This window comes from Arachis ipaensis, chromosome B8 (assembly GCF_059453495.1).
Source record: "Arachis ipaensis isolate K30076 ecotype BB chromosome B8, ASM5945349v1, whole genome shotgun sequence".
Lineage (NCBI taxonomy): Eukaryota > Viridiplantae > Streptophyta > Magnoliopsida > Fabales > Fabaceae > Arachis > Arachis ipaensis.
In genome coordinates, this window is record NC_142443.1 from 25401579 (window position 1) to 25419026 (window position 17448).

Below are 17448 nucleotides of genomic sequence, written 5' to 3' on the forward strand. Positions count from 1 at the left end.
TACATGGTGCATTTTTTAGGAATATTTTAAGCAATGCTAACTTTTGCATTGAATATGTTCTTTTTGTTCCCAAAACATGATACTCTAGCACAATCTCATTTGTCAAAAATTACAGCTTGCTTAAACAACTACTTGTAACTTGTGCACAACTAACATATACATATACACATACACGGGGAGAACAAAACTAAGGTGGTAAAAATAAGCACCTTAGGCATGATCCTAAATATTAAAGCCCTGTTGAGAGTCATCACTGATAAAAATAAACCATGGGGCATATTTCATTGGGATCCTTGTGTAAGCCTTTGCGTCTCATTTTGGTCATTGTTGAGAGTTTCCATGAGAAGGGGTGGAGCATACTGTGCTGTTCCATTCTCTTCTGAATCCTGGCAGTATGAGAGAATGATGGTATCAATTGACATCTCGACAACTCCAAAGAAAAGCGTTGCAACAATGTACCCAAGAACCCAGCAAACCTGCATACACAGAATCCAAATGAGGTTCCAATAAACACTGTTGAAAACTTGAAATACTAATGATCCGTTTCCTTGGACTCGAAAACTATGGTGTTCATAACTGAAAGTTGAATCATCGTATCTTATACTTAGTTTTAAATAATAATTCATCTCCGTGCCATACTCATTTTATTATATATCATAGGAAACATACCAGAACAGGCAAGAGTGGGGATGTGATCTTGTTATGTGCAGCTCTATACTTGTGTGTATCCAACATGAGGAATGCAAAAACAGCACTTGAGAGACTAACACATAGTTTTCCAAGGAACAAAATAACATCTCCAATCACATTGACACGTCCGATCCGCAGGATGTTATTCATAATCAATTCTGTTGCAATAGCAGAAGATCTGAAGAAACTTTCACCTGTTATAGCAATCTGCATTTGTCAAGCAAATACTCTAGTTAAATGCAGGGACAGGAAGAGAAAGACCTAAAAATAAAAAAAGGTAATAATATACTATGTATCAAGGAGTGCAACAAAGATCAAGATGTGACCGAGCCTCTCCAAACTTGAAGATAAAAAAGAGAGTACCAATGCATGCATAAAGATTTGCTTTATGGAAGAATGACAAGACTTACGATTATGTATGCATTTCGATTCACTGATTTGATGATCCATCCAATACACCTTAGAAAAAATTGAGAAGATCGGTATGCAGCCTTGCCAATCCAGTTGTCAGGCTCATAACTGGAGACTTTTAGTTTGCGACGCATGGATTCAAGCAAAAGGCGGATCGACTCTACAAATGATACAGTCAGAGAGCCAAGAGCCACAGAACCCAGATTGTAACGCATAAGCCTCTTCATGGAGGAAATGACTGAAAGAAGAGGGATTTCTTGCTGCACCGAGAAAGATGAACTATTTTAAATAACATACAAGATAGGATTTTGTAAGTGGTAAGAAAATAAAAGTTTAAGTGTTTAACCAATTATTAATCCAATTCAAATCAGTCCAATAAACAAGTTCAGCAATTGGTAAGTATGATCCAAATTTGTTCTTTAACTTTATGAGGCTGCAAAATTGTCTTTACTTGACTCAAGCAGGTTAACATTGTGGTTAGTCCCACTTTCACAGCAGTATTGTGATAGTCAATAAGATAAAAACAATTTATAATCCTATACCAACACAGCTTGTTCTGATCAACAAGCATGAGCCAAATACTAAATCCATGCTAAGACAGGAATTACATATTGATGAATCTCATTTAAGTTTAAGTAGATTCGTTCGAACAAATTCTTGCAAGGTACTGTGACAGTGTGACTTACAGAATTTTCACCACGTGCCCAATAATAAGAGGCAACAGATCCAGCAATCACTGTTGATGAGCATGCTATGAAGAATTGTGTGGCCCAGTAACACCCAAATAGATGAAAAAGGATGGCGATTCCAATATGTGGTGTGTAACGAATGCTATATCCGCAACAACGATCACAGTTCACCTTTTTCTCAAGGAGATCATATGCGCAGCAATTAGAATTACAGTTGTTTTGAACAACCTGACCAGAGCTGAACAAATGGAGAGCAGCAGAAATCCAGAACATGTAGAACACTGCAAGAATACAATACGGTATGACTGGAAAAGTGATGAGCGCTCGAACTTCTCCTATCACTTTTGCAGCAACCTGTGAGAACAATTTACATTAAAATCAATTAGATTGGTTTTCTAACATGGCATAAACAATGCCACATCATCATTAATTCATTATTCATTTCACAGTTACTAATGACTTTAACATTGCTGTAATCACCACACTGTAACTTAGAAGTGTTGAATGAATTTATGCTTGCCTTAAGGACAGAAGTTCCCATAAGGATGCGTCGGACAATAGCAATTGATGTCAGAATTGCAACAATTGTTATAAATGTCATCATTATAGTGCCAATGCGTAGATGAGTCAGCTCCTGAAAATAAAATCTGTTTATAAGATTTACACGATAGAACCACCAACACAAAGATCATAAAATAACCGGGGAATGACTAGTGAGCCACAACAATACTTACCCTCCCAGATACATGAATGTAAGGATCATGCTCGCCAATGATGGGGGAAATAGCATTATTTCCTATCCATCCAACTACAAATAATGGGGTAAAAAAAACCATCAACTCGAGAAATATGTTAATTTTGGTTAATAAAATAGCTCAACAGACAACAGAGATCCTAACCTTTCAGGTAGTAGAACATTGTGACTGATACCATTAGGAGATTAAAGAAAACCACTGTCACCCAAGGCATTGCAGTGACAAAATACCGAATCATCAGCAGCCAAATCACGGATAGAAAAAGAGGTATAATCCCCCCACAAACAATCAGCACAGGCCATGACTTTCCTATGTCAGCCATGTATCTCTGGAAACAAAAGCAATTATTAAACACAAATTCCACCATGGCATGATGCTAAAGGACAGGACATATGAAAGGGTATAACTCATAGTTTCATACATAAGATTTTTGATAACGTAAAAACAGGTAGAGTTTCAAGATTCTAAACAGAACGCATATCAACAGCCACTTCTAATTTATACTCAATTGCATTCTATTCCTGCATTTCATGCTGCCAAGGACACTTTTTTGCATATCAACCAACTGTCAACTGAACATTTCAACACTATTTCTTTGCCATCCTACCGGTATATCTTGGTAGTCGCATGTTTTTATCTTCAAGGGTGCTTGCAAGAAATGCAAGTATAAATGCATTTTAAGGAATATAGATGGTTGAAAAAAGTTAACCTTTAAGACGGCTGACCGAGAGTTGATATACTTGTGAATAGACTTATCAATAACAATGTCTTCATTGATGCTAACTCCACCCATCTGCTGCCAATGGTTTAATGACACATTTGATGCACGAGCAATGAATTGGCAAGTCCAGTAAACTAGACAAAAGTTGTTGATCTAAGAATCAGGTACTTCAAAAACTCGTAATATATATGTTATTGACAATGTCTTCCTTACCATTTACACTAGGAAATATGACAGGATAACAGGGGCCCTGAAGTTGAAGAGAGGAGTTTCTCATTTCCGGTGTAAGGTACTCATAATAATTATAGTTGCTATCAATCCAATCATCCATACTAAGACGAATGTCTCCTTCGGGATAATCACACACCCAATTAAGTGAATCTTCAGAAGGTACAGGGCAGTCCAACAAGCATATGCTGCGAGCGTCGACCAGTTTTAGCTTGCTATCCTTCAATCCACTTTGATATACCTGATTAGGATTTAGCCAGTACAATAGCTCAACTTCATGAAGCCCTGCATGCTTGTCCCCACACACATTTCCTTTGTAATCCAGCCCATAAGTAAGCCTATTAAGTCACAGTAGCAGTTATTACAGACTAGAGACTACAAAACAATGACAATGACAACAATAACAAGCACAACTGGCCTTGGTAGGTGTGTGATCACAAATTACACAACAGTAACAACGAAAAAGAGAATGTATAATGACAGATCCAAAGAGCATTTCTATTATGAAAAAAGAAATCGATGATGTAACTAACACTTTTATTTGCTTAAATGAAAAGTTCGTTTATTTGAAGCATACCAACATTCATTTTTTAGAGAAAGGAACACATGCAACATATTTTTTAACAATTATATACCAATTTAATTCTAGAGAAAACTAAAACTAAAATAAGCATAAATTGATAAAATCTATGACCTCATGGAAGAAAACAACTACTCAACAAAATGCATAAATTATCAACAATTAGTCATCCATTACAAAGGCTTAAATAAGTGAGGAATAAAAAAAAGCGCCAAAAAAGAATCCCATTTACAAAACCTCACACTTCAAAGAAAATGCAATTTTCCAACCACAGAAGCTCCATAAAAGAATTTAAAAGAATTTAAAAAAATGCAGAATAATACGAAGTTGGAAACTTTACCTCAAAGGGTTGCCTTGGTTGAAACCAAAGCTAGAGTTTACAATCATGGAAATCCAGAATGCTATGAAGATAACAAGAACAGCAATGTCGCTGCATTTTCTGTTGTGCCTTATGATCCCACCAACTGGGGTGGTTCCATCACTTGATGAGTATCTTCCTATGACTGCACCCAAAGGACCCCTCATTTTGTTCTTAACCTTTCTTCCAAGTAGCAAGCTTCTTTCTTCAGCTCAACATTCCAGAGAGAGAGAAAGAGAGAGAACAAAAAAGGTACAAAAGTGGAGTAGAAGCTTAGAGAGTGTGAAAGCTTCTTTGGTGAAGAAAAGGGTTTTAGATTTTTTTATTATTTACTAGTTGGTTTTAGATTTGGAATATTATATCAATTAATGCAAATAGTTTATAAAATTTTCACTTAGGCAAAGATCTTCTGTGTTTTACTTCATTACACTTCACTTTAGTATTCGTTTTATAATTTTTTAAATTTTAATGTAATATGTATATCAATATTTAAACTTTTACTTTATGCTTAGGCTTATTTTAGATTAGATTACATCTCTAATTGACACACTTCTAAAAGTTTAAATGACACTTTCTTAGCGACAAGGACGGAGAATATTTTTTACTATTTTTAAGGGTCTTGTCTTGTTTAGTGGCTTACTGGCTTAACAAACAAAACTAAGGGGTTCAGCCATCAAAAAACACTTCTAAGGGGTGCCCGCTTTAGACTCGTTGTCTTGTGATTTGTGAAGGTAGGGGCGATGGAATAATAAGTGTTTTCCCTTCAACCATCCCACTTTTCCAAGTCCTAATCATCTGATGGGTTGAAATATTTCATTAAAAAAAATGCTAACAAATTAATATTTTTAGTGATGAAAGAAACGAACAATTGATTATTATTTATTTAAATGTAAAATAAATAAAAATATTGATATTTTAGTATTTCTTATATTTATATCTTTGTGCTTATTCTTTAATAGTTTACAACATAATACAATGCGGTGTTAATTGTTATTCACTATTTTGTAAAAAATATTTTAAAAAAATGTTTTTTTTAATAGTTTACAACATACTACCCTGAAACCAGAAAAATAAATGGAAATCAAAAAATAAAAAATAAAATAAAAACTACATACGATACGAGTATGTCGTGAGAGTTGTATTTAATAACTCTTTCAAAAAAACCAAAAATATTTAAAAATATCAGAATTATTATTTTTTGTTACTAGTTAATTATTAATATTTAAAATATGTACTAAAAATATGTTGTTAAATTATTATATTAAAAAAATTAAACTGATGACTAAAAATAATAAATTTGAATCTTTTAAATATTATTTTTTATTTAAAAAAATAAAATATGATCACTCATCATATATTTTATAAGTGAAATAAAAAAATATATAAAAAATATTCAAAAATAATAAATTACACTCTATTTTTTCAAATAAAAAATAAAATTTTAAAAATTTAAATTTAAAAATAATTATCAAAAATAATAAATTCAAATAATTTTTTAACATTTCTCTTAAAAAATATCGAATTGAAAAAAAAAATTATTTTTAAAGGGATGAAATGGAGAATGGGCATTGGGGCAATAACCGTGCACTATGACATCCTATACAGGGGTGGCAATATATACTCTATTTGCGGGTACCTAATCCGACTCCACCCGATCGGGTAGGGTTGCCAATCCGATCAGCAGTGGGTAGGGTTCTCGTACGGATATCGGGTAGGGTGCGGATTGAGTCTCAACCCTATTCAACCAACCCGCATTCTATATATGTTTATGTTATATACTTATATAAAAGGGCAAAAAACCATATTAAGCCACATGCAGAAAAGTTTAACCAAAATACGCCAAACAGAAATTTGTTTCAGCAATAAGCCAAGAGGCATTTTTATATAAATCGAACCACCAAGGTTCGAACTGTATTAACTAGTAATTCGAACCAACTTGGTTCGAACTACTACTGGAAAAGTTTGAATAATTCGAACCAGATTGGTTCGAACCAAGAAAGCATGTAATTCGAACCTGGTTGGTTCGAATTATGGGGAGAGAGCTTGGTTGTAGTAATTCGAACCAGGCTGGTTCGAATTACATGCTTTCTTGGTTCGAACCAGGTTGGTTCGAACCAAAGAGAGGTTGATTGTAGTAATTCGAACCAGCTTGGTTCGAATTACATGTATCATGGTTCGAACCAGGTTAGTTCGAATTAGTAGGAATCAGAGCTCTATATAAACGCTGTAAACGTGAATTGCTCTCATTAGAGGACGTAAGATGGCTAGTGAGGAGGAGAGTTTTGCTGTTTTGGTACACCACAAAGGATCCATCAAGAGGAAAACTCGGTCCGGAGTGAAGTTCACAGATAAGAATCCTCTCTATATTGTGGTGAATCGAACGACAAGCTATGATGACCTGGTTAGAGCTGTGCTGATGAAACTTGGCCTGGAAGGTGCGAAGCGGATTAAGAAGTTTTTCTATCGCATTCCAGTCACGATCCTGCACGATACGGTGAAGTATGATTGTCTGACGATTGGTAGTGATGAGGACCTCCAAGTCATGTTTCTTTGTCGGAGGCAGTTTCCGGAGGTCCGCACACCAGAGTTGCTGGCAAAGCTGGTTGATGTGGTATCCAGCTCAGGGGGTTCGAACCGGAATACCGCCAATGTAGCCACGGCAGCTGGCTCCAGTTCGATGGCTGCTGTGGCTTCTTCCTCCGTCCCAGTTTACGAGCCAGCGGCCCAACTTGTCGCCTCTCCGTCATTTGCTGTTGATTTGAATGACGGCGTCCGCGACGAGGTAGGATCCTTTGATGTTCTGGCAAACGCTTTACAGGGCGTTCCACCGGTTGGCGTCGGAGACGGAGAATTGGGTGATCCTGATGAGGACGACGTTGAGCCCGAAACGATTGAGGATGATAGCGGGGACGAGGTTCAAGCGGCTGGGCCTGCATTGGCTGGCGGTGGTTCTAGCTCTGGCACACAGCAGTATCCACCATATTTTTCTTCTCTGGACCTGGACGCCATGACGCATGAGGGTGCGCTAGGTCACCCTGTTGGATTCGGAGCTAGAGATGCGGAAGGAAATGCCGGTCTCACAAAGTTCCAGGTTGGTCAGCAATTCCAGGATAAAGATGAGGCCCTGTTAAGTGTGAAGACTTACAGCATCCGGCGAGGGGTACAGTACAAGGTGGTGGAGTCCGATCACCGCCGGTATGTGGGCAAGTGTTCCGAGTTCGGGAATGGGTGCACATGGTTGATTCGGCTCAGTCTCCGGAAGCGCAAGGGCATTTGGGAGGTCAAACGGTACAATGGCCCTCACACTTGCCTGGCCACATCCATATCAAGTGATCACAGAAGTTTGGATCATTCTGTGATTTCGGCGTTCATTATGCCAATGGTTAGGGCTGACGCATCGGTTAGCATAAAGGTGCTCCTGAACGCCACGGCAGCGCATTTTGGTTTTAGGCCGACTTACAGGAGGGTTTGGATGGCGAAGCAGAAGGCCGTTGGCCTCATCTACGGTGACTGGGATGAGTCATACAGCGAGATACCTAGGTGGGTGTTGGGTGTCCAGCTGACGATGCCTGGTTCTGTTGCGGTCCTCAGAACGAGCCCGGTTCTAGTTGGAGGACAGGTGGACGAGTCTCAAGCTTATTTCCACAGACTTTTCTAGACTTTCCCTCCATGCATCGAGGCATTCCGGCATTGCAAGCCGCTAGTCAGCATTGACGGCACACATCTATATGGTAAGTATGGGGGAACGTTGCTAATTGCGATTGCACAGGACGGGAACTCCAACATTCTACCTGTCGCATTCGCACTAGTAGAGGGTGAGAATGCGGAGTCGTGGACATTCTTTCTCTCGCACCTTCGGCAGCACGTGACCCCGCTTCCCGGTCTGCTGGTTATATCGGATAGGCACAACGGCATCAAGTCTGCGCTTGAGGCCCCGGACGGAGGTTGGTTACCACCTTCTGCGTACCGTGCATTCTGCATACGACACGTAGCGGCCAATTTCGCCCTTACCTTCAAGGGCAAAGACGCTAGGAGGCTTCTCGTGAATGCAGCGTACGCGAAGACTGAGGTTGAGTTTGATTACTGGTTTGATATACTGAGGTCTGAAGACCCGGCGATGTGTGAGTGGGCGAACCGTATTGATTACTCCTTGTGGACGCAGCATCGCGATGAGGGGAGGAGATTCGGTCACATGACGACGAATATCTCCGAGTGTGTAAACTCAATCCTCAAGGGTGTAAGAAATCTTCCTGTAGCATCCCTGGTGAAGGCAACATATGGTAGGCTGGCCGAACTCTTTGTTCGCAAGGGGCGAGAGGCTGAGGCCCAGATGGGCACCGGACAGCAGTTCAGTCAGCATTTGGTGAAGTGTATTGAGGCCAACTTGAAGACGGCCAGGTGCTTCACGGTGACGTTGTATGACCGTGATAACTCCGAGTTCACCGTAGCGGAGACCAAAAGATCCAAGACTGCAGTAGCTGGAGCGGGCCCGCTAACTTCACAACATGTCTGTTTGCCACTCTGCACATGCACCGGTACAACCAGGCCAGTGCTGCCGAACCCCAGCTGTACGTACCCAGCTCCTCCAGCCTCGCTACATATGGAAGCCATCTAATGTGAATCCGGTTGCCAGACTTGTCCGCAAACAACTGCGTGCCTAGCAACATCATGATGTACGCACGGACATATCGGCGAACAGTGTCATCATCTGCATCCTCAGGGCACTCACCAAAGGTCTCCTGAAACCAGCTGCAGTTCACTGCGTACTTCTGAACCTGACTGGGAGGAGGTATAACTCCTAGCAACTCCTGGAACCAGACCCAGGGTGGACGGCCTCCATCGATGTATATATGGAACTCTGACAGGCACCCGCTCACGTAACGGCCATCGACTGGCAAACCCAGCTGGTATGCCACGTCCTGGAGTGTGATCGTGCACTCTCCGAACGGCATATGAAAAGTGTGCGTCTCGGGACGCCATCTCTCAACGAATGCACTGACGAGCGCCTCGTCTAGCCGGAACCACCGGTCGTTCAGCCGTGCAAGATGGTATAGCCCTGCCATCTGCAAGTATGGAACGTATCTGTCATCAAGACGCATGCCCTGCTGCCGCCTCATGCTCCTAATGCATCGCTCGGGCTGCGCATGAAAAGAACCCCATACTGAGATATATAACTACACAGGTTTTACAGTAAACCGGTTCACATATACCGGTTCACAGTAAACCGGTCTACGTAAACGGGTTTACATAAAACGGTTTCCATAAACAGGTTTACATTAACCATTTTTCTAAATTAAACAGCATAACATTACATGAAAGATAACTAACTGGAAAACAAACCCTAAACCACACAACTAAACCGCTAGCATATACCACAATTAACGAGACCCATTAACAAGAAACAAATTCAATAAACCGGCTTACTTAAACCACCTAGCATTAAACAACTACCATAAACCACATAAAAAAACCGCTTGCGAAAACCGCTAACAAAAACCGCTAACATAAACCACCAACATAAACCACTACCAAAAACCACTGACTTAAACCACTAACAAAAACCACTACCCTAAACCACCACCCTAAACCACTTACATAAACCACTAACTTATACCGCTAGCTTAAACCACTATCATAAACCACCTACATAATCCCCTCACCTAAACCACCTACATAAACCACTAACATAAATTACCGTCTAACCAAGATACAAAACCACTAAGGCACAACTAACGCTTGAATCAAAAAAAATTTCCGTACTAACCTCGTCGTTGATGACCCCGGCTATATGAGCGACTCCGTCCAACCGATATAACCGTGCCGGATCGTCCCCCATCAGCAGAGTAGTCCGTTCAGGTCTTTCTCGGAGAGAATCTGGGTCGTTTTCTCTGAGATTTTGTGGGGTAGGGGGGAGGGATAATGGTTCGAATGAGGGTGATTCGAACTCCTTATATAGTCGAATCACACATAATTCGAACCAGCCTGGTTCGAATTATGAAGGAGTGCATTAGGAGTAATTCGAACCGACCTGGTTCGAATTACATGGACTCGAATACAAAGCATAATTCGAACCACCCTGGTTCGAATTATGCATGAGAGAAGTTCGAACCTTATTGGTTCGAATTATGTGTGGGAGAAGTTCGAACCATCTTGGTTCGAATTATTCAAAAACGTGGAACACTAAATCGAACCATCTTGGTTCGAATTATGAAGGAGTGCAATTCGAACCAGCTTGGTTCGAATTGTATTAAAATACACTTTGGCTCATTGCTGAAACGAAATTGGATTTGGCGCATTTTGGTTACAAGTTTCTTGCTCTGGCTCAATATGGTTTTTTGCCCTATATAAAAATATGTTTTAAGTAGATGTTGAATCAAAGACCTCTCACTAAATGCAAAAGATCCTTAACCATTAAAAGAAAATCATTAATTGATAATTTAATATATTTATTTTACATAAAAATCAGTTCTATTTTAAACTATTATAAAGTTATATAATAATGTTATATTTTTTGTAACCCGCGGGTAGAGTCGAGTACCCACGAGTTAAGAGCGGGTAGGATTAAGGTTGAAATATTCTCAATCCGCGGGTAGGGTAGGATTGAGTTTATATAAAAATCTCAACCCGCAGATAGAATTAGGGTTAAATCCAAACCATATCCTACCATACTCATTGCCACCCCTAATCCTATGCCTATATAAGCATTACTTTAAAAAAAGTTAATTAAGTACTGAAAATACATATTAAAATTATTATTAGTAAAAAATCTTTTATTTTTTTAATAAATATATTAAAAATTTAATTATATTTTTTTATAAAATTTTTTTACTAATTTATATCCTAAAAACATAGAGTAAACATACCATAAAAAAATATTTATTTTTATTATTATATTTTTAAAATATATCTTTTAAGACACAAGTTAATTAAATTCTTTATTATAATATGATTGGTGGCGCCGCTATGATGACCAGAACATAGTAATTTAATCAAACCTTAATTGTTATTAATAAAATAAATGTGGTCCCGCTATCGGTGCTGGCAAGCAAGAACTTCTGTTGGAAACATAAATATGGTCTTATCATAGTCAGCTGTGTGGAATGTATGACCAATATGGTCCATTTAAGATCGTTGGATGCACATGGGGACCATCACTCTTTCAACAAGACAACAACAATCTACGGTAAAAGAGTAATATTCTCCATCTTCCTCAAAATAATGAAAATATACATATATCTCCATTTCCCTTAAAAAAAAAATGCCAAAAGTTCAGTTTGATATATGGTCGTTCAACTTTAGGGTTTAGGATATAGAAAAATATCTCATTTCTCATACGCTCAACCAAATTATATTTAGATCTATGGTTCAAGACAACATGATTTTTCCACCTTAACTTCATGCTAAAAAGCAGAACCTCTACAAAACTCTAGTATCTAAAATTCGAAATAGCAGTAAGCAAAAATGAGTCACAAACAGTGAGCCTTTAACTAAACTTTTGGAACAAATAAAATCCATCCCCACCTCTCAGGCATATCTCATACCTGATAACCATAACAATTCATAATCTACATTGATGTTTGTCATGAAGGCATGATCACCATGAAACTGTCACCAAATTCTTTGATCAGAAAGCTCTTTTCTCGATATTTATTCATGGAAGCTATATCCAACTACAAAGCAGCATCAGGATCCAACCTTCTCTGGATAGCAGCAGCAGCCTATAGTGACAAAATTACAAATAAACAAGCAGAACCATTAAAACCAACCAAAGAAGTGTAATTTGGGATTCTCACCTCAAAGTTACCAAGCTTGTATTGGTATGCCATTTCCTCCCTCAGTTGAGCTTGCTCTTTCATTGCCTGTGCCTGTAAATGACAGCCCAGAAAGTGTGAGAAAAAAAGGACCTTGACATCAACAAAGTCATCTAAGAATAGGAGCCACATCAACATAAAAAAGCAATCTGGTAAAAACTAACCATTCCACTTTGCATAGAGTGCTTCAAAGCAATCACTTGCTCTTCCTTATGCTTTTCACGTGCTTGCAACAATTCTTGCCTGCAGTGGCAATGAAAAAATGATCATGCTATAATGAAAATAAGGGAATTTAATGTTAAATCATATAAACTACTATATGCCTGGATGGTGTAGATTTTCTGATTTTGTGCAAATGAAAAACAGTTAACAAAGTCAAACAAACAGATTGAGAAAATCCTATGCATAACAAATTTAAAACAATGAGAGTAAAATTTTCCGCTTCATAAATCAAATAAAACCAGGTGCAGTGTAAGTTTAGAGGAAAAGCTTAGACAAATGGAATCAATTTAAAATGCCAATAACAAAATCCACATGTAGGATGACACATACCTGCGCTGTTCTTCATCGTTAAAAACAGTACGTTCTGATGCCCGGACCTTCTTAATACCTTTCTTCATATCCTTTTCCATTTGACGTCTGTAATAAGCATCGAGGTTGTAGTACCTGCCAATAAATATTGAACCAGTTGTCAATCCCAACAAGTATACAGAAAAATTCATTCAAATCCATGTCAACATTGCACAACGAGAAGTTTAAGAAGATGACAATGTAACTGAAGGACAAAAACATCCCCAAATTTACAATTAGCAGACTCAAGAGCAAAGATTACTTCTTATCTACAAAAGCATGCAGAGGCTTGTTCAAATTTAAATGAGTTAAAGTATAACTCTGCATGAGCTTACTTTTTGGAAGGGAAGGTAGCTGTGTTGTGATCCTCCATGAATCTGCACACCAGAATTAGAAAAATTGTCTTACATTAAATTAACAAAGAACCGAATGTAAACACTTGAACCAAACAGTTATATAACACAAAGCAAGTTTATGTGCTCTTTCCACTTTTACTCCCCCCCGGCCCCTCCCCTTCTCTCTCTCTCGACCTACCCCCACCCCCCTTCCAGAGTAGCAAGTATACGTGCTTACTGTTTGAACATCTGCTTTTCTTCCCAATTCGCCAGATTCTCAAGATTCACCTGTCAAGAAACAGCAAGGATTACAATATAGTGATAGTATGGTCCATATGACCATGCCTATGTGTAAATTAAGACAGCAGCCAAGTCTAATAGGCAGGCAAGAAAGATGCGTAGTCTAAATAGTTATGAAAATTTTATCAATGTCACTGCTATAATGGAAACAAGATCAATATCTCATGAAGAAGAATTTGGAAAACATTTCCCAAGAAACCGAATAATTTTTTACAACATGAGAAAAACACAACATGACAACAAGATATCATATATGTTTTTAAGAATTAGGTTGCATAAAATGGAAAGTAGACTGAAATATTTACCTGCTTTACTTCTGCCAACCATGCAGTGAACTCTGGTCGTTTGGTCCTGTAATATTCATAACATCACTCACAGAAGAGAAGACGAGACCCTTTAATTCACAACATATACAAGCTAAATCAGGTGTAGTTATTAAATGCAGATTCAACTGAAAATGCAAGCATGTTACTTTAACAAAATCTACTTAACTTTAGTAATCACTCCACAAACCAGAGACCTTCAACGAGTTTTCTCAAGGATGAAACTAACATTAACTCAACATGCTATCAGGCTTAATAGTGCTCCTAAACAATGCTCTCTGTTTCAAAGTAAATGTATGTCTCTTTAAACAAATTGGTATATCCAAAGCAACATTTATTGAAACAAAGGAAGTAAACTACTGCCACATTTTAATCTTTCTTACGATTACATAGGCAGCTTGCTCACCATGATCACATATGACAAACATATAGTATAGTTTACTGAAATTCTTTGGTGGAATTGTTTACTTTCAGTTCACTCCATAATCTCAGAATATTTTCTAGTCAATAGAACAACTATGAATGCTACTATTTGTTATACCGATTCTCCAATCTCACATTGTTGACAACTTCATATAGAAATTCTAATAGTCCAACTCCAACAATGATCAATGCTCGAATTCATCATTTTTCAATCTTCTACAACCTTATATAATTTCAACCCCAGTAACTACATATTCAATCCTATACATCCTAAGTAATCCATACATATCTTTGAATCAAATTAATCAACAAGGAAATATGAGATAGAAAAGAAAAAAAAATGCCAAAAAATTTAATAAACCACTTACCACATATCAGTTTCTCTTATGACACCATATTTTCCCCACAAATTTGTGACTGCACCTTTCTTCCCTCTCTCCTTCTTCTCTTTCTTCTTCATCTTCCGCTTCTCCTTCTTCCTTCTCTCCTCCTCCTTCTCCTTCTTCCTTCTCTTCTTCTCTTTCTCCCTCTTCCTCTTCCTCCTCTCTCGCTCTTCCTCCTTCTCTCTCCTCCTTCTCTTCTCTCTCCTCTTCCTCTCCCTCCTCTCTCCTTCGCTCTCCGACTCCGAATCCGAATACTCCGAACCTGAACTCTCCGACTCTCCCTCCTCCGAATCCGAAGCTGAATCCGAACCGGAATCGGAGCTCTCGTCGCTGCTGTACCTCCTCCGCGACTTCCTCTTCCTCCTACGCGATTTCTCATCCTCTGAATCCGAACTATCTCGTCGCGATTTCCTCCTCAAACTGCTCTTGTGCTTTCTCTCCGTTTCCGAGTCTGATTCCGAATCTTCCCGCGCTTTCCGGGAATCTCTCTTCGACGTTGGTGGAGAATCGTCTTCTTCGCCTCTCTCTAAGATTTCCAGCTTCTTCGTCGGCAGAGCGCCTCCGTTGGTGTCTCTCGACGACATTGTTTCCGTTTCTGTTCCTCCGAGCTTCTGGCGTCGCGGTGAGTCGAGTCAAGAACGAGTTTAGTGAGTTGATGACTCGGAATTAAAAAACGGGGATTAGAGACGAAGGTGCTATCTAGTGGATTCTTATTATATGGGCTTGATCTATGGCCCAATAATAGTTCCGTTGCTTCACTTTTAAGGTGTTTTTGGACGCAGCCGAGGCTTGGAGCTAGTGGCAGAATTTGGACGGATTCCTTCATTTTTCAGTTAACATTTATGGACTATTCTCCACTTCAGGCCCAAGTAGTGAACTCTTAGGTGAATTCAGTTCAAATACCTTCTCATGAGAATTTTATTATTATATTGAGATAATGCTAACAGAAGTTAATTTTGTAATTTTGTACTTTTTCTCGGTCAAATAAGAACTTGTAATCCTGATCCTGTACGCTCTCGGTTAGGCTAACTAGCAAGAGACGTGCGGATAGGTGATTGAGTTTTTGAAATTAATAACAAAAATATAAAAATATATATATAGAAATTGTTGTGAAATAAAAGATATATATATATATATATATATATATATATATATATATATATATATATATATATATATAAAGTTACAGAAGACTCTAATATTAAAATAATTAGCTTAATAATAATTTATATATATATATATATACAAAGATAGAAAGAAGTATTAAAAATAAAGAGAGAGAGAATTGCACATGTTTATTGTTACTATCTCAATATAATAAAGATGATTAATATTATTATTAATATTATATATAAAGAGTAATAGAAAAGAGAATTTAGAATACTAATAAAATAAAAGAAGAGAAAGAATTGTAGTAGAAATATAAAGAGAAGAGTATTTGATTGCAACATAAAGAGAGAATTGATTTTGTTATTACTTGCTTGTGTCTTATATCCCTTAGATGGCTTCTCTATTTATAAGCCAACGAGGTTTGCTTTTTCAACTTAATTCTTATTGGAAATGGAATTCAACCGCCCATATTAATGGGCATCTAATGTGATCTTATCACAACACTCCCTCTTAGATGCCCATTTAAGATTATTGCCTCGTTAAAACCTTACTAAAGGAAAACCCTGTGGGAAAAACCTTAGTGAAGGAAAAAGAGTACAATATCCTTTGTGATGGGGACTGCCTCATTAAAAACCTTGTCAAGAAAAACCCAATGGGAAAAAAACTTGACCAAGGAAAAAAGAGTACAGTCTCCCCCTCTTGCTGACATTATTTAATGTCTCGAAGTCGGCGCATCCCAATCTCATGTACCAGTCTTTCAAAGGAGGATTTTGGGAGTGACTTTGTGAATAAATCTGCCAGATTATCACTTGAACGGATCTGTTGGACATCAATTGTCCCTTGATTTCGAAGGTCATGAGTGAAGAAGAATTTTGGAGAAATATGCTTTGTTCTATCACCTTTGATGTATCCACCCTTAAGTTGAGCAATGCATGCTGTATTATCTTCAAACAGGACAGTTGGAGCTATCTTATGATCAATCAGTCCACATGATGACAGAATATATTGAATCAGACTCCTCAGCCAAAAACACTCGCAACTAGCTTCATGAATCGCTAGTATTTCAGCATGATTAGAGGACGTTGCTGCTATCGTCTGTTTCGTGGATCTCCATGATATAGCTGTACCACCATATGTGAACAGGTATCCTGTTTGAGATCTCCCTTTATGTGGATCAGACAGGTATCCGGCATCTGCATAGCCAACTAGTTGTGACTTGGATCCATAGGGATAAAACAATCCCATATCAACCGTTCCATGAAGATATCGAAAAATTTGTTTGATTCCACTCCAATGTCTTCTGGTTGGAGAGGAACTATACCTTGCTAGTAAATTCACCGCGAATGATATGTCAGGTCGCGTATTATTAGCAAGATACATTAGTGCTCCAATGGCACTAAGATATGGTACTTCAGGACCAAGGATATCTTCATTTTCTTCTTTAGGACGGAATTGATCCTTTTTCACATCCAAAGATCTTACGATCATTGGGGTACTTAATGGATGTGACTTATCCATATAAAATCTTTTCAAGATCTTTTCTGTGTATGTTGTTTGATGAATAAAGATCCCACTTTTTATATGCTCGATCTGCAGGTCGAGACAAAATTTAGTCTTTCTAAGATCTTTCATCTCAAACTCTTCTTTTAGAGTTTTTATAATTGTTGGAATCTCTTCAGGAGTCTCAATGATATTTAAATCATCAACGTACACAGCAATTATAATGAATCCAGATGCAGATTTCTTTATGAAAACACACGG

At 38.2% G+C, this 17448-nt stretch overlaps 2 protein-coding genes across 2 annotated transcripts; both read right to left on the reverse strand.

Annotated features, from left to right (window-relative positions):
* Positions 1–3: 3 nt before the first annotated feature.
* Positions 4–4770, reverse strand: LOC107613844 (choline transporter protein 1). Its single transcript, XM_016316012.3, has 10 exons — positions 4415–4770; positions 3480–3832; positions 3255–3400; positions 2690–2873; positions 2525–2598; positions 2311–2424; positions 1788–2144; positions 1101–1361; positions 670–897; positions 4–476 (listed from the first exon to the last, which is right to left on the reverse strand). The coding sequence occupies exons 1-10, from the start codon at positions 4597–4599 to the stop codon at positions 282–284; spliced, it is 2097 nt and encodes a 698-aa protein (XP_016171498.1). The 5' UTR covers positions 4600–4770; the 3' UTR covers positions 4–281.
* A 6956-nt stretch (positions 4771–11726) lies between these two features.
* LOC107613687 (nucleic acid-binding protein) lies at positions 11727–15385 on the reverse strand. The gene is made up of 8 exons (XM_016315792.3): positions 14563–15385; positions 13754–13799; positions 13387–13436; positions 13149–13190; positions 12796–12909; positions 12408–12486; positions 12226–12297; positions 11727–12150 (listed from the first exon to the last, which is right to left on the reverse strand). Exons 1-8 carry the CDS (start codon positions 15159–15161, stop codon positions 12103–12105), a joined length of 1050 nt encoding a protein of 349 aa, XP_016171278.1. The 5' UTR covers positions 15162–15385; the 3' UTR covers positions 11727–12102.
* Positions 15386–17448: the final 2063 nt, after the last annotated feature.

Bases quoted from the DNA above. Each gene is read 5' to 3' on its own strand.
- LOC107613844 (XM_016316012.3), bottom strand. From the start codon at position 4,599: ATGAGGGGTCCTTTGGGTGCAGTCATAGGAAGATACTCATCAAGTGAT. The intron at 2,599-2,689 runs GTTAGGATCTCT...CATTATTTGTAG, and splicing joins AATGTTCTACTACCTGAAAG to TTGGATGGATAGGAAATAAT. The intron at 1,362-1,787 runs GTAAGTCACACT...TTCTCGGTGCAG, and splicing joins GGGCACGTGGTGAAAATTCT to CAAGAAATCCCTCTTCTTTC.
- LOC107613687 (XM_016315792.3), bottom strand. From the start codon at position 15,161: ATGTCGTCGAGAGACACCAACGGAGGCGCTCTGCCGACGAAGAAGCTG. The intron at 13,437-13,753 runs GTAAATATTTCA...GTTTCTTGACAG, and splicing joins GGTTGGCAGAAGTAAAGCAG to GTGAATCTTGAGAATCTGGC. The intron at 12,298-12,407 runs GTTAGTTTTTAC...TGTCATTTACAG, and splicing joins ACTCTATGCAAAGTGGAATG to GCACAGGCAATGAAAGAGCA.